Here is a 20,228-nt window from a genome sequence, read left to right on the forward strand (position 1 = left end):
CTTCACATGCAAAAGGTCCTGGGTTCGCGCCCCAATGGATCCACAGTCCATGGTCTACGGCCATGCCACCCCGAACAAGCCCCGTGTTTGATCTTGGAAGCTAAGCAGGGTGGGGCCTGGTTAGTACTTGGATGGGAGACCACCTAGGAAATCCAGGTGCTGTAGGCATAAATAATAATAAAAAAAGAAAAAGAAACACCATCCTGCAGACAACAGGTTCAAAAGTTACTCTGGAAAGGACCTGTCTTTAGGGTCTGTCTCCTCTACCAGAGTGACCCCTTCCTGACCGTGTAGGTGCCCTCACTTTCCTCAAGGCTTTGATGGATACTGTCAGCAACCCCCTCAGTACCCTCTATGCAAATGCCCACTGCCCTGGGGGCAGTCAGTGGCGGGGGCCTAAGTATGGAGGTGAGGGGAGCTCCAGGGCCATAGTGCAAGCCGGCCTCTGTGGGGATCTACCTAAGAAGATCAGAACAGCTCTTGGCAGCTACCCCTCTGTTTCCACCACTCCCTGGCCCTCCTCAGCATACTCAAGCCCCCTAAGCCCTCTAACCCCTAGGCCGAGATTTGATCTCCTGCTATTCTCATAGGATCCTGCTAGCAGCTAATGGTCAACTGATCTCTCAAATACCTTGGCTCTTTACTCAGGAGATTTTCAAGGCTGAAAAGACTTTTAGATTTAAAACAAAACAAAACAAAATTCTTTCAAAGGTGGAGACTGCAGAAGAGGTGAGGGTTAACTTGTGTGTGTGTTGGAGGGAGGGATCTTAAGACTGGCCCTGAGGATTTGACTTAGCTTTATGCAGATGGTCCTTATATTAGAATGTTCCCAGTTGTACCAGTGACAGCTGGAGGGGGGTGGGGTGGGTAGACAATGTTGAGGGAGGCTCACAGGACCTCTGACCAGGCCTACATCCTATCCTGGGAAGACAGTGGCCCTGCTGCCTCATGCCATGCTCTCCTGGTCAGAAGATGAGGCCCGCCAGGTCCTTCCAAATCTCCAAACTTGGGCACCAGGCCCTCCAACAAAAAGCACAGGTTGGTTTTTGGTCTCACAGCAAAGGCAGCCCCATGTAGTGGGAGAGCTACTGGCCTGCAAGTTGGGAGGGCTGGACTGTAGCTTTTAATCTGCCACAAATTATCAGTGTCAACTGTGGGGAGGTTACTGTACCCCTCTAGGCCTCAGCTTTTCCATCTGTTAAATTACTGTTGGGTATTTTTTTTTGACACTTTGCCTCTTTGTTCTATGCTCTTTCTAGATTGAATGCTCCAGTATTTCTGACTACTCAGAGAAGATCATTAAGGCCAACCACTTGGACAACAGTAAGACATACCTCCGTGTGTTTTCCCATGGATGGAGGGGGTGAGGGGGCTTGTACTCTCCTGTTTGGGTCTCATAGACTGACATAAGAGGGAGAAGAACAGAGCACTTGGTTTTGAGGATGTGGAGCCCAGCTGAGGCCCTGTTAGCAGGACTGTGGTCATGGAGTTTTGAGGTTCCCAACAGCACATTTGTCCCAGCCTAAATTCCTATGAGTCCAGCCTGCGGCTAAATCCTTAGTCATCATGCCCTCTGCTTGACTTCAGCTATAGGCAGTCTATTGAGTTTTGCAAATTGGCAGCTATTTCTCCTTCTCCACAACCCTCAGCCCTACATCTCCCTATCACCCACCCGGTGGTATCCTAGCAGACCCAGGCTCTGCCTTTGGAGAAGTGTGGTCTTCTACTGCCCACAGGCCCCACTGCTAATAAGGCTTTCTCAGCAACTGAGTTGCCCTTGAGGGGAGAACCTGCTTCAAGCTGGAGCCCGACGATAAAAGCATATTCCCTTCCCTTCCTCTTCTTACTTCTTCCCTATGCATTGCAACATTCCCCAGGCCCTTCCCTCTGGAACACACCTTGAACAGACTCATGCCAACAAAAGACCTCTTTATATCTTTTATGAGTTATTGGGATGAAATTTAATCCCCACATCCTGTGTTGAGTGGGGCCAGATTATGTGGGGTTTGTAACCTAGGAAAATAAGTTTTTAAGGATGATGGAGGCCTTTTGGAGAATTTAAGCAAGAAAAAAGCATGAAAAATTGATTGTAATGGGTTGTAGGCATCAAGAGTATAGGCAGAGGCACGTTAAGAAGTAATTTCAGTGCTCCTGGGAGAGCTGCTGTGGCTTGGACCGGGGTGGTGGCAGTGGAGGTGGAAAGAGGTGACCACTTGGGTTATGTTTGGAAATAGAGGCAAAAGATCTGCTAATGGACCATATATGAGAATGGAAAAAAAGATAGGAACAAAGTCTAACTTTTTTTTTTGCCTTGAGTAACTGGGTGGATGGTGGAAGATAAGGTAGAGCACTCATAGGGATGACAGGAGGAAAAAAGAAGTCAAGAGTTCTCAATTGCACATGTCAGGTTTGAGGTGCCCATTCGGCATCTAAGTGCACTTGTTGAGTAAGAGTTGGCTATATTAGTCTAGAGTTCCAAGGAGAGTCAGAGCATGGGAAATATGCTTGGGAATCTTCAGCATACAGATGTTATTTAAAGTCACTGGATGAGGTCTCTTGGGGATAAAGCATAGCTAGAAGAAAGAAATGGGCCAACAATAGGACACTAGGGCATTTCAACCTTTGGAGGTCAAGCAAGGAGAAGTGACCAGCAGAGAGGCAGAAAAGTTACATTCAATGAAGTTGGTAGACATTCAGGAGAGATGAGTACTAGGAAGCCAAAGGAAGGAGGAAGTGGTCAACTCTAGGGAATGCTAAGAGATTAAGTAAGATAGGAACAGAGGAGTGGCCATCGAATTTGGCCACATGGAAGTTACTGGTGCTCTTAACGAGAATAGACTGAATGTAGAGGTGGGGACCGAATTCCAGTTAGAGCAGGTTAGGGAGAGACCGTGAAGTGAGGACTATAAATAAGGCTTCTTACTATAATGGGGGACATAAAAATGGGATAGTAGCTATGGGGGAAGTGGGGCCAAGGAACTGCGTTTTTTTGTTTGTTTGTTTTTGTTTTTTAAGAATAAAAGATGTGAAACGTGTGTATGATTCAGTGGTCCAGTAGAGAACAAGAGCAAAATTACAGATACAGGGAAAAGTAAATTCGGCAAGAACTGTGAGAAAGTAAGAGGACCTGGGATGCAGAGCACAGATGGAAGGTTAGATTTTACTTGATGCGGGGACAGTTTAATCACAGCAACAGAGGCAAAGTGGGGAGTGTGGGTCCAGATGGAGGTGGATTGGTAGTGAGAAGCCCCTACTTCCGTTTTCTCCATGAAGAAAGAGACAGTCATTTATGGAAAAGACCAAGAGGGGAGGGGTGTCTTTTTGAGGGGGATGAGAGGGAAGGGAATGGTCTTTTATTGTGGGGAAGGAGGGAAGCAAACACTCTGGGCTAGTGGAGATGGCTGGGGTGTGATCAGCTCCTGTTAGTGGTGCGTGGACATAGATGAACACTGAAGTCAGTTCTGCTTTTGTCTTATTTTTCTCGTACTGTGCTCGGCAGCTTGGGTGTGAGTAGAGGGGAAGGCCGACTGGTCTGCGGCTTTGCTGAGAGGACACAACAGATGGAGGGAGGAGCCAGAGCTGTGACAATAAACGTACCATGGAATCTGAGCTGGGTGTGGAAGGAAGCGAGCAATGGAGGGGGTGGAGGTGAATGAGTGAAAGTGAAGAAGGCTAGGGGTAATGAGTAAGCAACATCCTTGGGGGCCATGAGCAATGCCAAGATCTAGAGGCTCTTTCAGTCAGAGTCGTGGAATGCTGCTTGGATACTCCCGACCTCAGGCTTGGCATTCAGCCTCTCTTGGTTCGCTCAGGGGGCCAGATCTCTTCTATACTTGACCAGGGCAGAAGGGACAGAGAAATGGCTTCTCTATTCATCTACTAAAGATGGAAAAAGAAAACGGTCAGTTCTTCCTCTACAAGAGAGACAGTCCAGCATCCATGTGTTTTCTCTCGCCTCCCTTTTATCGGCTCTCTGAAAGGGGACAAGTGGTTCTTCCATTTAACAGATGTGGAAACTGAGGATAGGAGATGTAGGGAGGTATTTATGTTGATGTGGAAGCTCGATGAGAGCATGCCAATTTTGAAAATGAAAATTTAAACCTTCAGAAGGGAGAGTGGATGCAAATAGCTGGAAAATCAGATTTCCTCTTGGGGTTTTTGGATCTGGGCCCTACAAAGCTCTCAAAGGACATTTTGACCACCTCCTGCTTCTGCACAGATTTCCCTTGCACAGTAATTCCTGCCCTCAGAGGGTGCCCAGCCCCTTATTCTTCCTCTGCCTCTAAGGTTGCTGGCTCTTAGGGCCTGGAACTGCAGGCTCCTGGGCTCATCTCCCACCTCGGGCTTGCAGAGGGCTACGGCCCTGCGCTATTGGCAGCGGAGAGTGGGGGGTGGGCCCAGAGTGGGAGGAGACTAACAGCAGCTGAGAGGTCTCTGACTTTCAGGAGGAGGGCAGTTTGGCTCTGAACGCTTGCCAGGAAAAATTGCAGAATTCCTAATTACCCCTTCTGGTTCACACCTTGTGGCTCCTCCTCTCTTCCCTTGCTTCAGACTCTTGTAACTTTTAAAATTCCCCTTCCCTGCCTTTGCTTTTCTTTCTTTTAACCTTTGAAATATTCCATTTTATAAAAAAGGTGTGAATATAGCTGTTTTTTTTTTGAGCCATTTGAGAGTAAGTTGTTGACATGATGCTTGTCATCCCTGAATACATTAACATACCTTTCCAACAAGTAAGGGCACTGTCCTATACAACAGCATTGCAGCCGTTGAAATCAGGAGGCTAACATGAATACATTGTCATTACCTAGTGCTCAGATCCTAGTCATGTTTTGCTAGTTGCAATCACATCCTTCATAGCAGAAGGATTCAGTTCTAGATCACACATTGCATTTAATCATCATGTCTCTAGTTTCCTCAGCTTTTGTGGCCTTTGACACTTGAAGATCACAGGCCAGTGTTTCTTGGATGTCCCCCAGTTCGGATTGTGTGATTCTTCCTCACAAATGAGTTCAGGCGACTTACCCTGCAGATACACCACAGATGCACACTGTGTTCTCATGGCTTAGTAGTAGGTGGCATGCAGTTTTGATTTGTCCCATTATTGACAGCATTTACTTTGATCACATGGTTTAGGTGATGTCTGCTAGGCTCCTCCACAGCTCTTCCCCATTTATAATTAGTAAATTCTCTGGGACAGGTACATCGAAATGATATATAAATATTTCATTTCTCCTCATTAATTTCCCCTTTTATTCAATAGGTTATATCTGTTATTATCTGTACTTACTTTGATACTCAAATTGTCCCTGATTTTGGTCACTGGAAGCATCTTTTGATATCTCCTTCACTTTTTATGAGCTTTCTTATTTTTTGGCACAAATGTTTCAGGTTTGTCTTGTACTTTCCAGGCCTCTCTTTTAGCATCATCCATTTCTCCAGCGAAACTTGATTCCACTTATGGACAATGGCATTTAGAGATGAGGATCAGGGCTAGGCGTGCTCATTTATTTTAGGATGCTAATGGTCCCAGGCTGTCTCAGTGGAAAGAGCTAGAGAATGTGGGTGTGTTCGCGTGTGTGTACATACACACTTACATAACATGTATTTCTGCATCTGTCTATACATTTGTCAAGTATCAGTTCACGTGACACCTCCACTTCTTATCCAACACCACGGTATTTACTCTAGCTTTATCTCCCTTTCCATGTTTATGACTCCTTCCTCTGATGGTGAAAAATCTGGCTCCTGTTATTCTAAATAGGTTTACTTATTGGATCAGTCCCTTTGTGTGTCAACAATTTCCCATTATCAGCATCTCCTGCCTCATGCAGATACTTCTGTCACCCAGTGCTGGGCTCTGATGCCCTATGCCAGGCAGTGTCCTCCAAGGGTACCCTTCTCTCTTTGCTCAGGCTTCAGTTGGCAGAGGCACCCCCTGGGTCCCCGGACTTCACCCTCCCATACCACGGATGCTCTGCTCACCTGCTCCAGCTCTGACATACTGTGCTGTGCTGCCCTTACCCACTCGAGCTTCGATGGAACTATTGTGTTATCCACACCCCACCCCTCCTTGGGCACACGAATGTCTAGTTCGCTCAGCCCCACCTGATGGCTTTCAGCTGGAATTGTTCCATGCTCTGTATGTTGATAGTTCAGATTTGATTACTGAGGCAAAGGCCCAAGAAGGACAAACCATTGCCCCCAAGTGAATAGCCACCCCTGAGCCTCAAGCTGGTTCCTGTTCCTCACTCACATTGTATCAAGGAGGAGAGAACTCCAGGCCAAGGGGCCTTTGTAAGGCAGAGTCGTCTTCATCTCTCCCTCCCCAGGGGCAGCAACAGTGGCGGGGAGCCAGTGAGACCACCCAGGGCCCCGTCGCCGCACAGCTCATCCAGCCTTGGCATGTGTACTAGAAAGAGGACAGCTTGACTGCACAAATGCTTCCATGGAAATGCTTTTGAAATGCAGCGTCAGCCAGCATTTGTGTGGGTCTCAGGAGTGTAGGTGTAGAGACATAAATAACAATACAGGACATAAAATACCTGCCACCCAGAATCAATCAATCAATCTCTCTCCCTCTCCACCTCCACACAGCTCCTCAGGATGGATTATTCACGTGTAGACACACCGCTCCATGAAGCCCCCCGCAGTGGCTGTGCAGTTCTTACAGGGCTGCTTCCACAGGCATGGCCCCCACACGTGCTCACAGCCTCCTCTTTGACTTCGGCACTGACAACTATTATTTCCTCTCTTTCCCTGCTGAGGAAACCAGTGGGCTGCTGAGATGCTTAAAAAGGTAGATTCATTTGTGAAAGTTGACATGGGAGCTCAGGGATCGACACTATCTGTACAGTTCTAGAAACAAACAAACAAAAAAGTGTAATCTTTTTAATTCTCAGAAAACTAAAGGAAAAAAAGTATATCCCTCCCTTCTCTTCTACTGGTGCATGTCCTGAAACATTCATGTCATGGATGGAAGAGGCCCGAGCATAGCATGACAACAGAGTGGCAATGGATGGAGGGTTCTCTGCAATGTGGTGGAAAGGAAGGCTCTGCCAAATCGCTCCACCTTTCTGAGCTCTGCTTGCTTTGTGTCAATGCTTGGCTTGCAGAGTTGCTGGGAGATTAGAGATAATATATATATATAAGGTGCCTGCTACGGGGCCTCATGTGTAGTAGGAGCTTAGCAAGCAAAAACTACAGGTCCTTTCAAGCTTAATGTTCTACCCTTTGCTCCTTGCTGACCACACATTCCAAGCCTTTTATAGATGGTTCTTGAATTCTCTGCTCCTGCATCATTCCTCCGCATTCTTCAGTCTTTCCGTTCTGGGATGAGTCCTCTGCCAGGGACTTTACCACCAGCCATCTGAGAGTCGTGATTGTTAGAAAGCACTGCCTTCCACTGAGGTGGATTCTGCCTTCTTGGGACCTTCCCAGCGCTTTATGTCTTTTCTTACGATCCAGACAGAGCAAGGAGATTTCTTCACATGGGTGTTCTCTTTCCACATCTCCAGGATACACATCCCCAGTTTCTTTGATTTGAGTCACCTTTTTCTTCTGGCCATGTCTCAGAGTATCTCTCACCCTTAGAGAGTCACGGTGAGAAATAAACACACCCAGGCGACTAGAGGGGTCCAGATGCTATACTTGTAACAATGCAACTCCAGTTTCCATTAGCAGTTGTGGGAAAAAGCCACGTCACACTGATACCGAGCTAGAATCAACTATAATCTTACTGCCAACCTGTATCTGCTCAGTAGATGTTTTGAATACAAACTGAGTCCCACTTTTTATTTACATTAAACTTCACGTTGTTAAATTTGGCCCTTCCTTACAAACAGAGCATTGCTCTTCCTGGGTCACAGTTCTCTGCTTTGTGTTACCTGCATATTTGATAGGCGCCCTGGGGTGAGTGTGGAAACCCCTTCAGGCTTGTCCACGTTAAACTCTTAATCAGCTCCTTGGAATCCATTCAGATAGCCAGTTGTGAATCCCCACAATAATCGATCGCCTTCTCCATGAAGATGCCATGGAGGTAAGACCTTGTCAAATTCACTTTCTGTGCCTCAGTTTCCTCATCTGTAGAATGGAAATCATGGTGGCACATACCTCGCGAGTTCATTGTAAGGATTACGAAGTTACTGTATGTAAAACCGTGGTATAATGGAGCAGACCCTACAGGCTCCCGAGAGCTGATTGTTTACTTTTCAGTAGATTTACGGAATGGATGAAGTCACTTTGGTGGCGTGAAATTGGCCACAGTGGGAGTATTTATACCATGAAAACCAGCAAATGCAAAAATCAGGGCTTTTTCCCTGGACAGCCAGTTGTTAAGTATCTATCAGTGTTTGGTGGGCAGTAAGCAGCCAATAGATATTAACTATTACTATTATTATTTCACTTATAACTTGATTAATAACCCTGTCAAACAAAGAAATGAGATGAATCAGCTGTAATTGTTTTTAGTGACCTGTACTGGTGGCTCCTGGAAGTTGTTACTTCCTTTCCTGAGTACTTGTTAACCATCTTGGGATGGGGTTTCCTTCACTCATTCATTCAAGCATCATTGTGCCACACTCTAGGCCCTGTGCCAGGCCTGGGGGGTCAGTGGCGAATGGGACAGATAATAGATTTGCTGTCATGAAGCTTATAATATCACAGAGAAGGCAGACATCAAGGCAAGTGAACAAACAGCATCACAATAGAATTAAAATCTTGAAAGTACTTAGAAAGAAGCACGATAGAAGAGCTGAGAAAAATGGGGCATCCACTTTCAATGGGTGGTGGTAGATTCCTGTAGGAGTTGCTCACCCCGCCTTGCGAGAGCTGATTTGTGCTTCTCTTCCCAACCCTCTTTAGAGTGACATCATGGTAGGAACTGACATCAGCCATCTTGGAAGTATTTACACCACTGACATTAGCAAATGCTACAAATCAGGGCTTTTCCCCTCTCCTGGAGCCTGTTGTTAAACATCGAACAGTACAGCACATGGAGGAGATCTCTTTTCTGAGAAGAGGGGCACTGAAGCAGAAACCTGAGAAACAGGGAGAGGCCAGCATGCAAAGAGTGGAGGGGAGAGTGTTTACACAGAACTGCCAGCATAGATTCCCTGAGGTAGGAGACACTTCCCGCCTGTCCCATGTAAGTGAAACCTGGCATGGTTTTTGAAATCTCAGAGCCTTCTACATTCCCACTGATTTCAACTGCTTTGTCCGGTACCACTTCTTTCTTAATCTCCGCCCCCTTAGCCAAACCCACAAAATCATCTGCCTGTGGCCAGTGTGCTGGGGAACTCCAGGCTGCAGAGTGCTAGGGTTTCAAGTGGTCAGTGATAACTTGGCGTGGGGGACAAGTCTTGGTATGCTTTTGATTACCTGAGTGTTTGTCCAGCCAGTGCCTAGGGAAAGAGACATGCCGAGCAGGATTGCTGGCCAGGGAGGGACTCTGGCAAAAACTGAGAGCTCCAGCTGAGTAGACAGGGCCATCAGCCCTCAAGAGAGCTGGAGCAGGCTAGGACATGAAGCTAGGCAGATTTTGCACCTATGTTTTTGGGTAAATAGAGGATTTGAGAAGAGAGAGGATAATCATATTTAAATTTCTACTATATTGAGTATACATAGTGCCCAGGGCTCATTGATGCCACTCAAGCTATGGGATCTGTCTTCTGCAGGATATAGTCAAAGTACCACCAGATATGGAGGGTAAAGATGTTGATGTTCTCTTTCTCCCATCACTACTGGCTCAAGAACAGGGCTGGGTCTGACCTTGTAAGAGAGATTTATCCATGTACCTGGACCCTGGAGAAGACAAAGATGGAAAGCCCAAGCAGGGCTGACAATAGGGAGGTTGATGGGTTTTACCTCCGTGACGACTCTGCCTCTCCTCACCCTACAAAGCAACCCAACCAACCGTCAGGGAGAGGATGGGCTATCCTCAGGCTTTTCTGATTTCTTTTCTCCCACCATCCCGGGCACTTGCTTGGTGTCCACAGCAATCTCATGAGGTAGGTGAGTTGGATATTGTGACCATCTGCAAATGAAGGAAAGGAATCTGAGGGAGGTCGATGACTTGTATGCAACAAGCCTAGGTTTTGGCTCCACTTTTTGCCTCTCTAAACTCCAATTCTCTCATCAGGCAAATGGAACAATGAAACCAACCACACAGGTTGCTGTGAGAATTATTGAGATAACATGTGCAATCACTCTGCAAGCTGCTATTCACATGCTAGTAATTTTTTACCATCTCAATTGGAACTAGTTCAAAGATCTTTTGTCTCCGAATCCAAAATCCTTTTTTCAAAATTGCTTATTCATCCATTCACTTATTCATTCAGTAATGATCTTTGAATATTTGTGAGGAGTCAAGTGCTCTGCTAGAGCCTGGAAATAGGGAGCAAAATAGACAACTAAGAGGAGGAGACCACGGGCTCGAGGGGAGGCAGGCCCCAGAAGATGTGTGGCGAGCAATGTGGTTATCACCAAAACAGGTGTATGAGCAGGGCGAAAAGGGTGAGGAGTCAATAATGGGGAGACCACTCAGACCCTGCAGGGTCTGCTGACTCTGTTGAACACAGTAGAGACTCAAATAAGATCAGGCTGGCCTGATTAGTTTAAGAAAAAAAAAACCTGTCAAACAAATGACGATGAATCAGAATGACTAAATTTATGTGATAACCACTCAAACCAAAAAGAAAAAAATCCCACTAAAAACAACCCCCACCCCCAAAATCTGAACATCTAATTTGCAAACATGAAGTTACAAGGAGAAAATCTCCCAATTTGGAGTTTATCGCTTCCTGTTGTGCATTTAGTTATGATTAATCATTCCAAAATCTACAAGCAAGGGTCCTGTCATTGCTAGTTGAAAAAACCTTCCATCATCCTTATGGAATAAAAATATAGCTCTAGAGAGTGACCTTAATACAACCTTGAGTTGACACAGTTTTTGAGATGTGGGGTCCAGAGAGCATGGGGCTCTGCAGGCCATGGCTGCTCAGAACCTTGCTATCAGTGGCTAAGATCTCCTTGCCTTGGAGCAGGGATGCCTGTGGCTATATACTCTCTCGAGCCAACCCAATGCCATACATTGGCCAATAGCCCCTAGTTAAATGCCATAAAAACCAGTACAAGTGGTAACATTTTGCAGATTGGGGAATTGAATCTCGTAGTTGAAGTAACTGTTGGTAGTGACAACAGAAAACAGGAAGAATACCCCACGATGACTCAGGCAATTGTATTTGGGTCCATAGAAACATGTGGTCTTTAAAAAAAATCAGACCTGAGGAGTTGGTGCAAACTAGAGTCAAACTGAATATCAAAGGCACTGTTTCTTTATTGATCTCGGTTATTCTCGCCGGTCATACTTGAAGAATACCTTACACATGCTCAATACATATTTGAAAATCAAAGCATATTGGTGCTGCAAAGGATCTTAGGGATTTTCAGCTTAGAGAAACTCTTTCCCCCCTTTTTTTTCCAATGAGGAAATTGAGCACCCCCATCCCCCAAAGAAACTATTTAATCAGGTTAGTTGTCCACTGGTATAAGGGTATAAATTGGCTACCTCCAGGACCCCAGCATAAGGTTGTGCAGGTTGGGCACTACACAAAAGCAATGTATAAGTGGATGAATTTAGTTCACAACTGGGCTGGAGGGAAGTGTATCTTTTTTCCTTCACGAAGGGAACATCTACTCACCAAGCCAAGTGGGAGCTGTGGCTGCTCTGAGAAAAGTTTGTGTGCAGAAGGGTGATGTTAAGTGAACAGAACTCCAGACCTTTGAGTACTTTATAGGGTTAATTGATTCCTTCTGCCTTATTGTAAACATAAAAAGTGTAATTTTTACTGTTCTGTGATTTACTGTATCTCTGTATGCCAGTATCTCTCTCTCTTATCTAGCTCTCTATCATCTTTTGGACCCATATTAATCAGGGGATAGCAGCAGATAGATACGAGGGCTGGTGCAGAAAACAGGGAGAAAATTCACTCACTCTGGAGAGGCGCTCATTCTGAAACTCAGATTTGGAGCAAATGTTTTTTTGTCTTGTTTTTGATTTTTACTCCTGGGTACAGGCCATTTTTCAGTTTCCCCAGCAAAGCTTAGGTGTTGTTTGATTTTTCAGAAGATGGTACAGAAAGAGAATTTCAGAGCATGAATATGTGCAACCTTTCAGAGGAGCTGTTCAGATGGAACCAGCCAACCAATACATCACCCTGTCAATTTCACAGCAGCATCTAAGAGAGCTTTTACTCTGATCTTTACAACAACAGATACAAAAAGAGACTCCAAAAATAGGTGTACATGTATGTCAAATGATCGAAAACCCAACTAAGAAGTTTCTCCTGCTAAAGAAGGACAAGAAGGTCTTGAAAGTGACTCATGAGCAGAGGCCACGTAGAGCCGGGGCTTTATCCTCGCCCTATCCCCTTCACCTTTCTATGGCTGGCCAACAAGGGGGGAAATGCCAGGTGCTGTTTACCTTCTGCTGAGCTCCAACTACGAGCCAGACACCTTACATACGTTATTTTATTTCATCAGCACAACCATGTGCTAAGTAGCTGTCACTTTCCTGGGTTGTTCTTTGGAGAATTAAAGTTTGGTTTAATCAAGTAACTTGTGGAAAGATATGCAGCTAAATAATGAGAAGATCCAGCACTTAAACCCAGGTTTCTCTGACTGCAGAGCCAATGCTCTTGTCAAAACATCAGGTCACCTTCCTTATGAACCCACTGGGGGATGAGCACTGGCTGTGAACAGATGTAAGAATAGTAGAGGAGTCAACTCGCTCCTCTTCTTTGGGTTTGAATCATCATGGGTGCCTAAAAGAGGGGATGGGGGCCATGAGAAGAGTGTTAGAGTCATGGCACATCAGACCTGGGCTCTATTTTCATAACCCCCATGTGACTGCTCTAAGCTTTGGTTTCCTTGGTTGTAAATAAGAATAACAATAAAGTGTATACTTCATAGAGTTGTTGGGAAGGTTACATGATATGGTGCATGTCGTGGGTTTGGCACAGTCCAGAACATACTAATTGCTCAATATATTTAGGGAGAAAACATGAAAGTAGCTTTCAGTTCTCTTATTATAAACATGGTGAAGAGTATGGTGAAGAGTAAGGTTTGTCTCGTCCTGAAAGTAGAATCAGAACAGGGCTAAAACTTGTAGGTCTGGCCTTGATGTGGGGTGCTCACAGTTCCCAGTTAGGATCCCTGCAAAGTATGGTCTTGGGGTTCTTATTTTCCAGTCATTACCATATTTAAGGGTAAAGTGGAAGAGGTGGAGCTGCCTGTGGAGAAGGTAGACATCATTATCAGCGAGTGGATGGGCTACTGTCTCTTCTATGAGTCAATGCTCAACACGGTCATCTTTGCCAGGGACAAGTGGCTGGTAAGTGTCCTGCATGCTGTCCCTTCATTGGTCTGCTGGCTGTCTTGCTGCTCTACCCCTGGCCCTATAACCTAGGAAGAACATGACGACTTAGGATAGAAGGTCACCTCTTCCAGGTCCCCTTGTTAAACCAAACTCACTTTAGGGGACAGAATGATCATCCCCGGGTCCAGTGTGTCTGTCACACATTCTTCTGTAGGTCTGACCTTGCTTTTTTTTCACTGTAGTTGGTACCCATATTATGTTGCCAAGACAAAAAGTCTATTCTGATCAATAAGTACTTAGGATTGCATGGCTGCCAGAGAGCAGAGTGTGCTTCTGATCTTGGCTTCTCCGGGCTAAGAGGTCATACCATTTTCCACTCTTCCTCATTGGACTTACCTTCCCCTAACCTCATTTGCTCTGTTGATTCCACATGGGTCCCTCAATTTCTCCTTGCTCCAAAATAAAAACTAAGCATTGGTATCCAAGCCCTAACCCTGGCCAAGGTGACAGTCTTCTGAATGAGAAATGCTGGCAAGGGGATGCTTGTCTGGTGACTCTATGTGCAGTTCAAAATGTGATGTCTTTGTCAGGTGAATAGATTACAAGACCCAATTTCCCCACAATTCATCAACAGAAACCTGGAGGGCTTATGTTTCCAGACCGGGCAGCTTTGTACGTGGTAGCAATTGAAGACAGACAGTACAAGGACTTCAAAATCCATTGTAAGTCACCTTTTTGTGCTGTGTTTTGTTTGTTTGTTTGTTTGTTTGTTTGTTTGATTGATTGATTGATTTGTTTTTTTGGTTGGTCGGAGTGGGGTTTTTTGTTTTTTCGTTTTTTGCACATTTGGGGTTGGAGGCACTTTAGTGGGCCTGAGATGATCAGTCTTACAAATATACTTCTATGTCTGTGGAGTTCACCTCTGACCTTTTTCGAATTCTCTCTGTAAGTGTTTTCTTCTAGTCCCAAGGGCGGGGGAGCTATAGAGAGAGAATAAGCAACATGACTGGTATAAGATAAATGTCCTGGGGTGAGAGAATGAATGCAGTGAGAATGGAAAATGAGTTGAAGCAGGAGAAGCTGAGCTTTTGCAAAAAACAGCATGCCAGGTCACTGGAAATCACCAGATTTGGTTATCCTGAAAGCCCACTACAGGGGGCAGAAATGGCAGGTGTCTAGCCAAGCCAGTCATTCTGATTCTTGCAATCATACCAATTGAACTTATCAAAATGATATCTATTCTCTTCACATTAAGTAAAATATGTATTCTTCTCTGAGGTTCTTTTGGGGAACTGATGGCACTGGGGGTGGGGAGAGATGGAGACTTTGCACACACAAACGTGTGTGTGTGTGCGCGCGCGTGCATGTGTGTCTGTGTGTATTCATATCCAAATCTATATTTACAATGCCTTATCAGCTCAAAATTTGTTGTCTTACAAAAAAAAAAAAAGCTAAAAATAAAACCACACCTCTTCATCATTTTATCTGATCCCAAAAGGACTGTTTTGTTCTACTTAATTGAAGGTGACATTTCTCAGTGACACAAGTCCAGTCCTCAATGAGATTATAGCAGACCTTTCCAGCCTTTTGTAAGGTTAGAAATGGCCACATCTCTGCAACCAGAACTAAACATGATAAAGGAGCAAAGAACCCCTCAGATATGCAATGTGCGCATAATCCAGCCCAAAGCACGAGACAGAAACTCCAGAAGTCCAATGGACTCAGCAGATCTGGGGGTCCTGCCCCTCTAGTCTTCAAGCCCTATTTGTCAAGATGATTGTGAAGGGGTCACAGACTGAGCAGATGGGTAAATATCTCCTGCCCTGAGAGGCTGAGATTCAATATTTCGGCAAATTGATTCACACAACTGCCACCTAATAGTTGTTGATGCTGCTGATGAGATCTTGGCTGAACTGTGCTATGGAATGTGTACTTTTGTGTGTGTTCACACCCTTCTAGAAATAGAACATCAAAGCATGAAGTTCAGAGCCAAGTTCAGGAGAAGACAGAAATGGGATAGTTGTTTGAAACTCTGTGCATTTTGCCTCCACCCAATCTGGTGTCATTTCTAACATTTGGTAAGGATTGGGAAGCACAGTGGCCTAAATTAGATGGTTATGTTTTGAAGTCTGCCAATTCTGGGTTCAAATCTAACCTGGGTCACTGTGAGCAAATTACCTAACATCTTTGAACCTCTGTTAGAGATAGTATCACCAATCCTATAGACCTGTCATGAGAATTAAGTGAGATGATGTATATCAAAGGACACAACAGTTCTTGGTGTTATATGGCACCAGAATACTCTATTCTCTGAATGTGTCACTAAGCTTCTTTCTGCTCGTGACTCTGGCAAGCAAGGCTGACTGCCAAGCTCGTTGGCCTCCAGTGGCTCAGAATCTAGGACAGATGTACTCTCACGGTAGTTTGCAGAAACAACTCAACAGTGAACATTGATCAAATGTATGTATAAATAGGACACATTTTGCCTTGGAGCTGCATTATAATGCTGCTTTTGGAGTTCTTGGTGTGTAACTGTACCGAATAGCGTTTTTCTTTCTTTGTGTGTGTGTGTGTGTGTGTGTGTGTGTGTGTGTGTGTGTGTGTATTTGAATAGTGTTTTGAGGAGAGCCTTTAGGCACGTTCTTCATTCTCACATGCACTTAAATATTTATTGAGCTCTGACCCTGGGCACAGCTCTCTTTAAGAAACTTCCTCATGGTTTAAAAGTAAACATACCTTACCCTCCTCCTTTCCCTGTATTGTATTCAGAAACCTCTGTGCACCTTGTAATGAGCCATCTGGGGCCAGAAGAGAAGCCAATGGCCCCTGGACACCTTAGGGGTAGTACTGCTACTCAGATGCTAGCCCAGGACAGATGTGATTCAGTCCTGCACTGCTCGTTATGAATTTCATAACTCTAGTGAAAGGAAAAAAAAATCAAAGTCAGCCCCATTTTTCTTGTGGAATGCTTGCTCTGGAATATCTGTCCACAAAACAAAACAAAACAAAACAAAACCAGAAACAAAAATTTAAAATTTAAACACATTTAAAATTTATTTAAAATACTGTTAAGTTTTCTATTTCAATGTTTTTTAAGTGATCTGTTTTTGTTTTCAGTAAAGGAAGCAAGCCCATTTAGAAATCTGTTTCAAATAAATGAAGATTTTCGTTACTATGAGTTCTAAATCATAACCAAAGCACAAAGGCTGCTGGTTGCTAAGGGAAAAATTGTAAGCAAGTTTCAGTTGACTCAAGAGCCCACTGAAAAAGAAAAATCTTCAAGGGGGCAGGAGAGTGAGACATGCTCAGTCTCTTTCAGAAAATAGACTATTAGGGAAACAGCTTCCTTTCCTCTCCTCTCCTCTCCCTAACTTTCTTTTCTTCTCTCCCACATACAATATGGGATCATAAGAATGAGTGAATTATAGACTCTGCCCTGAGTTTGTTCACCAACTGCTAGAGAACATAGAAAATGAGACAAATGACTGGCATATACTAGGCTCACAGTACATATTTTGTTGAGTTAGTGAATGAGTATACGAAAGAAGGAATAAAAGTAAACCAGCACAGGACTGTGGAAGGAGTAGTGTTTACCCCCAAGAGAGGAGCAATACTTTTAAAAAATTTCTACTACGAAAGAGATTTGTGGAATCTCAAAATTGGAAGGAAACTTGATGAGTATTCTGGTTGATTTCTTACCCAATACGTGAATCTCACCCAATACATTAATCTACAATCCGCAGAGAGTCAGAAGGATGGACACGAGCATCCTGGCTTGTGAGAAGATGAAAAGGAAGGCCCCCTGTTGACCTGGGTGGTACCTGCAACTAGAAGGTCGGAGGGCAGACCTATTGGAGGGCTCAGTAGCTGTCCATAGGTTTCTCCTCCACCTGTACCCCCAATGTGCAGAGCTCTAGTCTATGGCTCTGACCTATTTTATACAACGAGTTGACCTTTTTTTTCTGGGAGCCTAAAATATATAAAACCATTGTACAGACATTTCCTTCTGTCTAGAGGACATACTATAAGTGATACTTGGTGGCACTTGTTCTGTTCTTCTCCGAGGCAGTCTCATTAACAGAGAAACTGTGAGCCTAGTACATGCCAGTCATTTGTCTCATTTTCTGTGTTCTCTAGCAGTTAGTGAACAAACTGAGGGCAGGTTCTATAATTCATTCATTCTTATGTTCGCATGTTATATGTGGTCGAGAAAGGGGTCAGGGAGGAAAGGGAAGATGTAGCTACAGCTCTTGTCAGTGAGATGTATAATTTGTTCTCAGTACTTCATATTTCTTTTTCTCCAGCTGCTTTTGAGATTTTCTCTTTATTTTGATATGTATCCATTTGACTGTGGTGTGTCTAGGTGTGTTTTTGTTTCTACCCCACTCGGGGTTCTATGAGATTTTTGGATCTGTGGACTGATGATTTTATTAACTTAGGTAAATTTTCAGCTCTTATCGCTATAATTTTTTTTCTGCCTGATTCTCTTTTTCTTCTTTAGGGACTCCATTTATAGATATATTAAATATTGTTTGATACTGTCACATTAATCTTGGATGCTCTTTTTTTTTTTTTTTTTTTTTTTTTTGCTCATCTTCCTCCTTATGTTGAAGTTTGGATTTTTTTATTGACCTGTTTTCAAGTTTATTTATTATTTCCTCTTATGGGTGTACACATTCTGCTAAAAAGCTCATTGTCTCTGATATTGTGATTTTCATTTTTAGCATTTCCTTTGGCTCTATTTTATAGTTTTCATTTCACCAATGAAATCTTGCATCTTTCATGCATTATGTTTTTCCATTATAATTTAAAATATGTTTTGTATAGTTACTTTAAAATCTCTGTTAGACAATTCCAACATCTGAGCTATCTCTGAGTCTGATTCTACTGACTTTTTCTTTTTGGTGATGGGTCATAATTTTTCTTTTTCATGTGCCTTGTGATTTTTTATTAATGCTGGAAATTGTCAGAATAATAGAGATAGGCGAGTAATATTTATACCAAGAAAAGAATATCTTTTCCTCTGCCAGGCTATTAAAGCAGGGATTTGAGATCATCTAGTCTGTACTGATGGTAGGTCTGGGCTTTGTGGTTGCTTTAGTTACATTCATTGTGTCATAGTACAATTCTTTTAAAGAGTTTGTTTTAATCCATAAATAAAAATTCACAGATCCTCTGATGTTATTTTTTAATCACCAGAAAATTTATAACAATGTTTTCTGGTGGCTAATGGCCCTTACTCCACATTCACTTATCAATGGACAGGATAGAATTGCAACAAAAAATTAATCTGCTTGATTTGTGCTGTCTCCTATCCCTGTTCCACTTATTTTGAAGGAACTCATGTGAAGGGAATGGTCATCAAAAAGGAAAGGAAAAAATCTGATGTCCTTCCTGGATGAGCTGTCTCCTGAACAACTGATGGTTGGGTAGTTTAGCTGAAGAGAGCAGACACGAACTAACTCCTGAAAGTTTAACTAAAACATCTGACATTATGAAGCATTATAGACATTAAATATTTGAGAATGGATTTCAATTTTAAAAGCATTATCTGTGGGCCTGTATTGTGCTACGTGCTGTGCTATAGGTGTTGAGGATCCAAGAGAGGTCCCATGGCTGAAAGTAGTTGGAAAAGGCTTCACAAAAACCATGAGATTTTAAGCTCATTGTCTGAAGACTGAAAGGAACTTTAAATATCAGCTAACACAAAGATTGCCATGCTGTGTTTGAAATTGCTTATATAAATTTGTGAAATTTCAACTTCTTGGGTCCCACGTCTAGAGATTCTGATTCAGTAGGTCTGGTTTATGACCAGGTATCTGTATTTTTAAAGGAGTCCCAGATGATTCTGGGGCACAGAATTACCAAACCAGACTCCTCACTTTACAAGCAAGCCCAGAAAAGGAGATTGATCCGTCCATGGTCACATAGCTCAAACGGTACCAAAGCCAAAGCTCAAACCACATGATAAAAACCACTATGTGTCAACTGCTTTCTATGTGCCAAGCACTGTCTTATGCACTTTACATATATTATCACATTTAGTCCTCACAACAAACATATTGAGTATCATCGTCTCCATTTTGAAGAAGAAAGCAACTCTTTGAGGTAAATTCTTGCGAAGATTGGAGAGCCAGATTTGAATGCTAAAGCCCAGGCCTTTAACTATTACACACACAGACTGTCTCAAGTATTTGCCCAACACTTGGACTGAACCTTAACTTAAGGAATGGCCGAGAGAGAAAAAGAGCAGAAATGTGGATGCAGGTCTCTTAAGAAAGGATTTTAAATGAAGGCAGTGTGTCTTAGTGTGTATATTTCATCTGGGGAGAGGACGAATAGCTGTTTCCAGACTCTAGAAGGGTGTCTTCTCTGAAGCATGTCCTGTTGCCAACCAAGCAACTTCTTTCTCCAAACGTTGGTTTCAATTGGGAATTTGGCACCAGCCTCGGGCAATATAATGGGATATGACTGGCATCTTATCCTCAAGCCAGAATTTCATAAGCACTCACCCTCTGGGGGATGATTATTTCCTCTGCCTTGTCTCCCTGATGAAGGTCTTTGTGTGCCTTAGAAAAGAGTGTGCGTCAAAGGAACACAGCCTTCACTGACCATCGTTCCTTGCCTCCTCACACACCCCCTCTTCTGAACATAAAGGAACATAGTTCCCATTTGTTCGATGAACATTTTTAAAAGAACATTTAATCCTGTAAGATATCAGAGAGAAGAATCTCTACTTCAATGCATTGTTAAGCCCATCTGAGTAAACAGACAAATGAGATATAGCTGTCCAGTGACTAAAGCCTCTGCTCAAGCTACCCTCTGCACTGTGAAGAGGAAGTTATATTCCTGGTTG

The 20,228-nt window shown here is 43.7% G+C and overlaps 1 protein-coding gene and 1 pseudogene across 5 annotated transcripts in view; both read left to right on the plus strand.

Annotated features, from left to right (window-relative positions):
* PRMT8 (protein arginine methyltransferase 8) overlaps window positions 1–20,228 on the plus strand; it is an 87,884-nt gene that overhangs the window by 50,735 nt on the left and 16,921 nt on the right. For all 5 annotated transcript variants that reach the window (XM_036237001.1, XM_036237002.1, XM_036237000.1 and 2 more), the window contains exons 4-6: window positions 1,260–1,323; window positions 13,245–13,387; window positions 14,007–14,094. In XM_036237001.1, the coding sequence (XP_036092894.1) occupies window positions 1,260–1,323; window positions 13,245–13,387; window positions 14,007–14,094 (295 nt within the window). The remainder of the gene's footprint in view (window positions 1–1,259; window positions 1,324–13,244; window positions 13,388–14,006; window positions 14,095–20,228) is intronic.
* Window positions 53–168, plus strand: LOC118614165 (annotated as a pseudogene).

Source organism: Rousettus aegyptiacus, unplaced genomic scaffold, assembly GCF_014176215.1.
Source record: "Rousettus aegyptiacus isolate mRouAeg1 unplaced genomic scaffold, mRouAeg1.p scaffold_m13_p_2, whole genome shotgun sequence".
Lineage (NCBI taxonomy): Eukaryota > Metazoa > Chordata > Mammalia > Chiroptera > Pteropodidae > Rousettus > Rousettus aegyptiacus.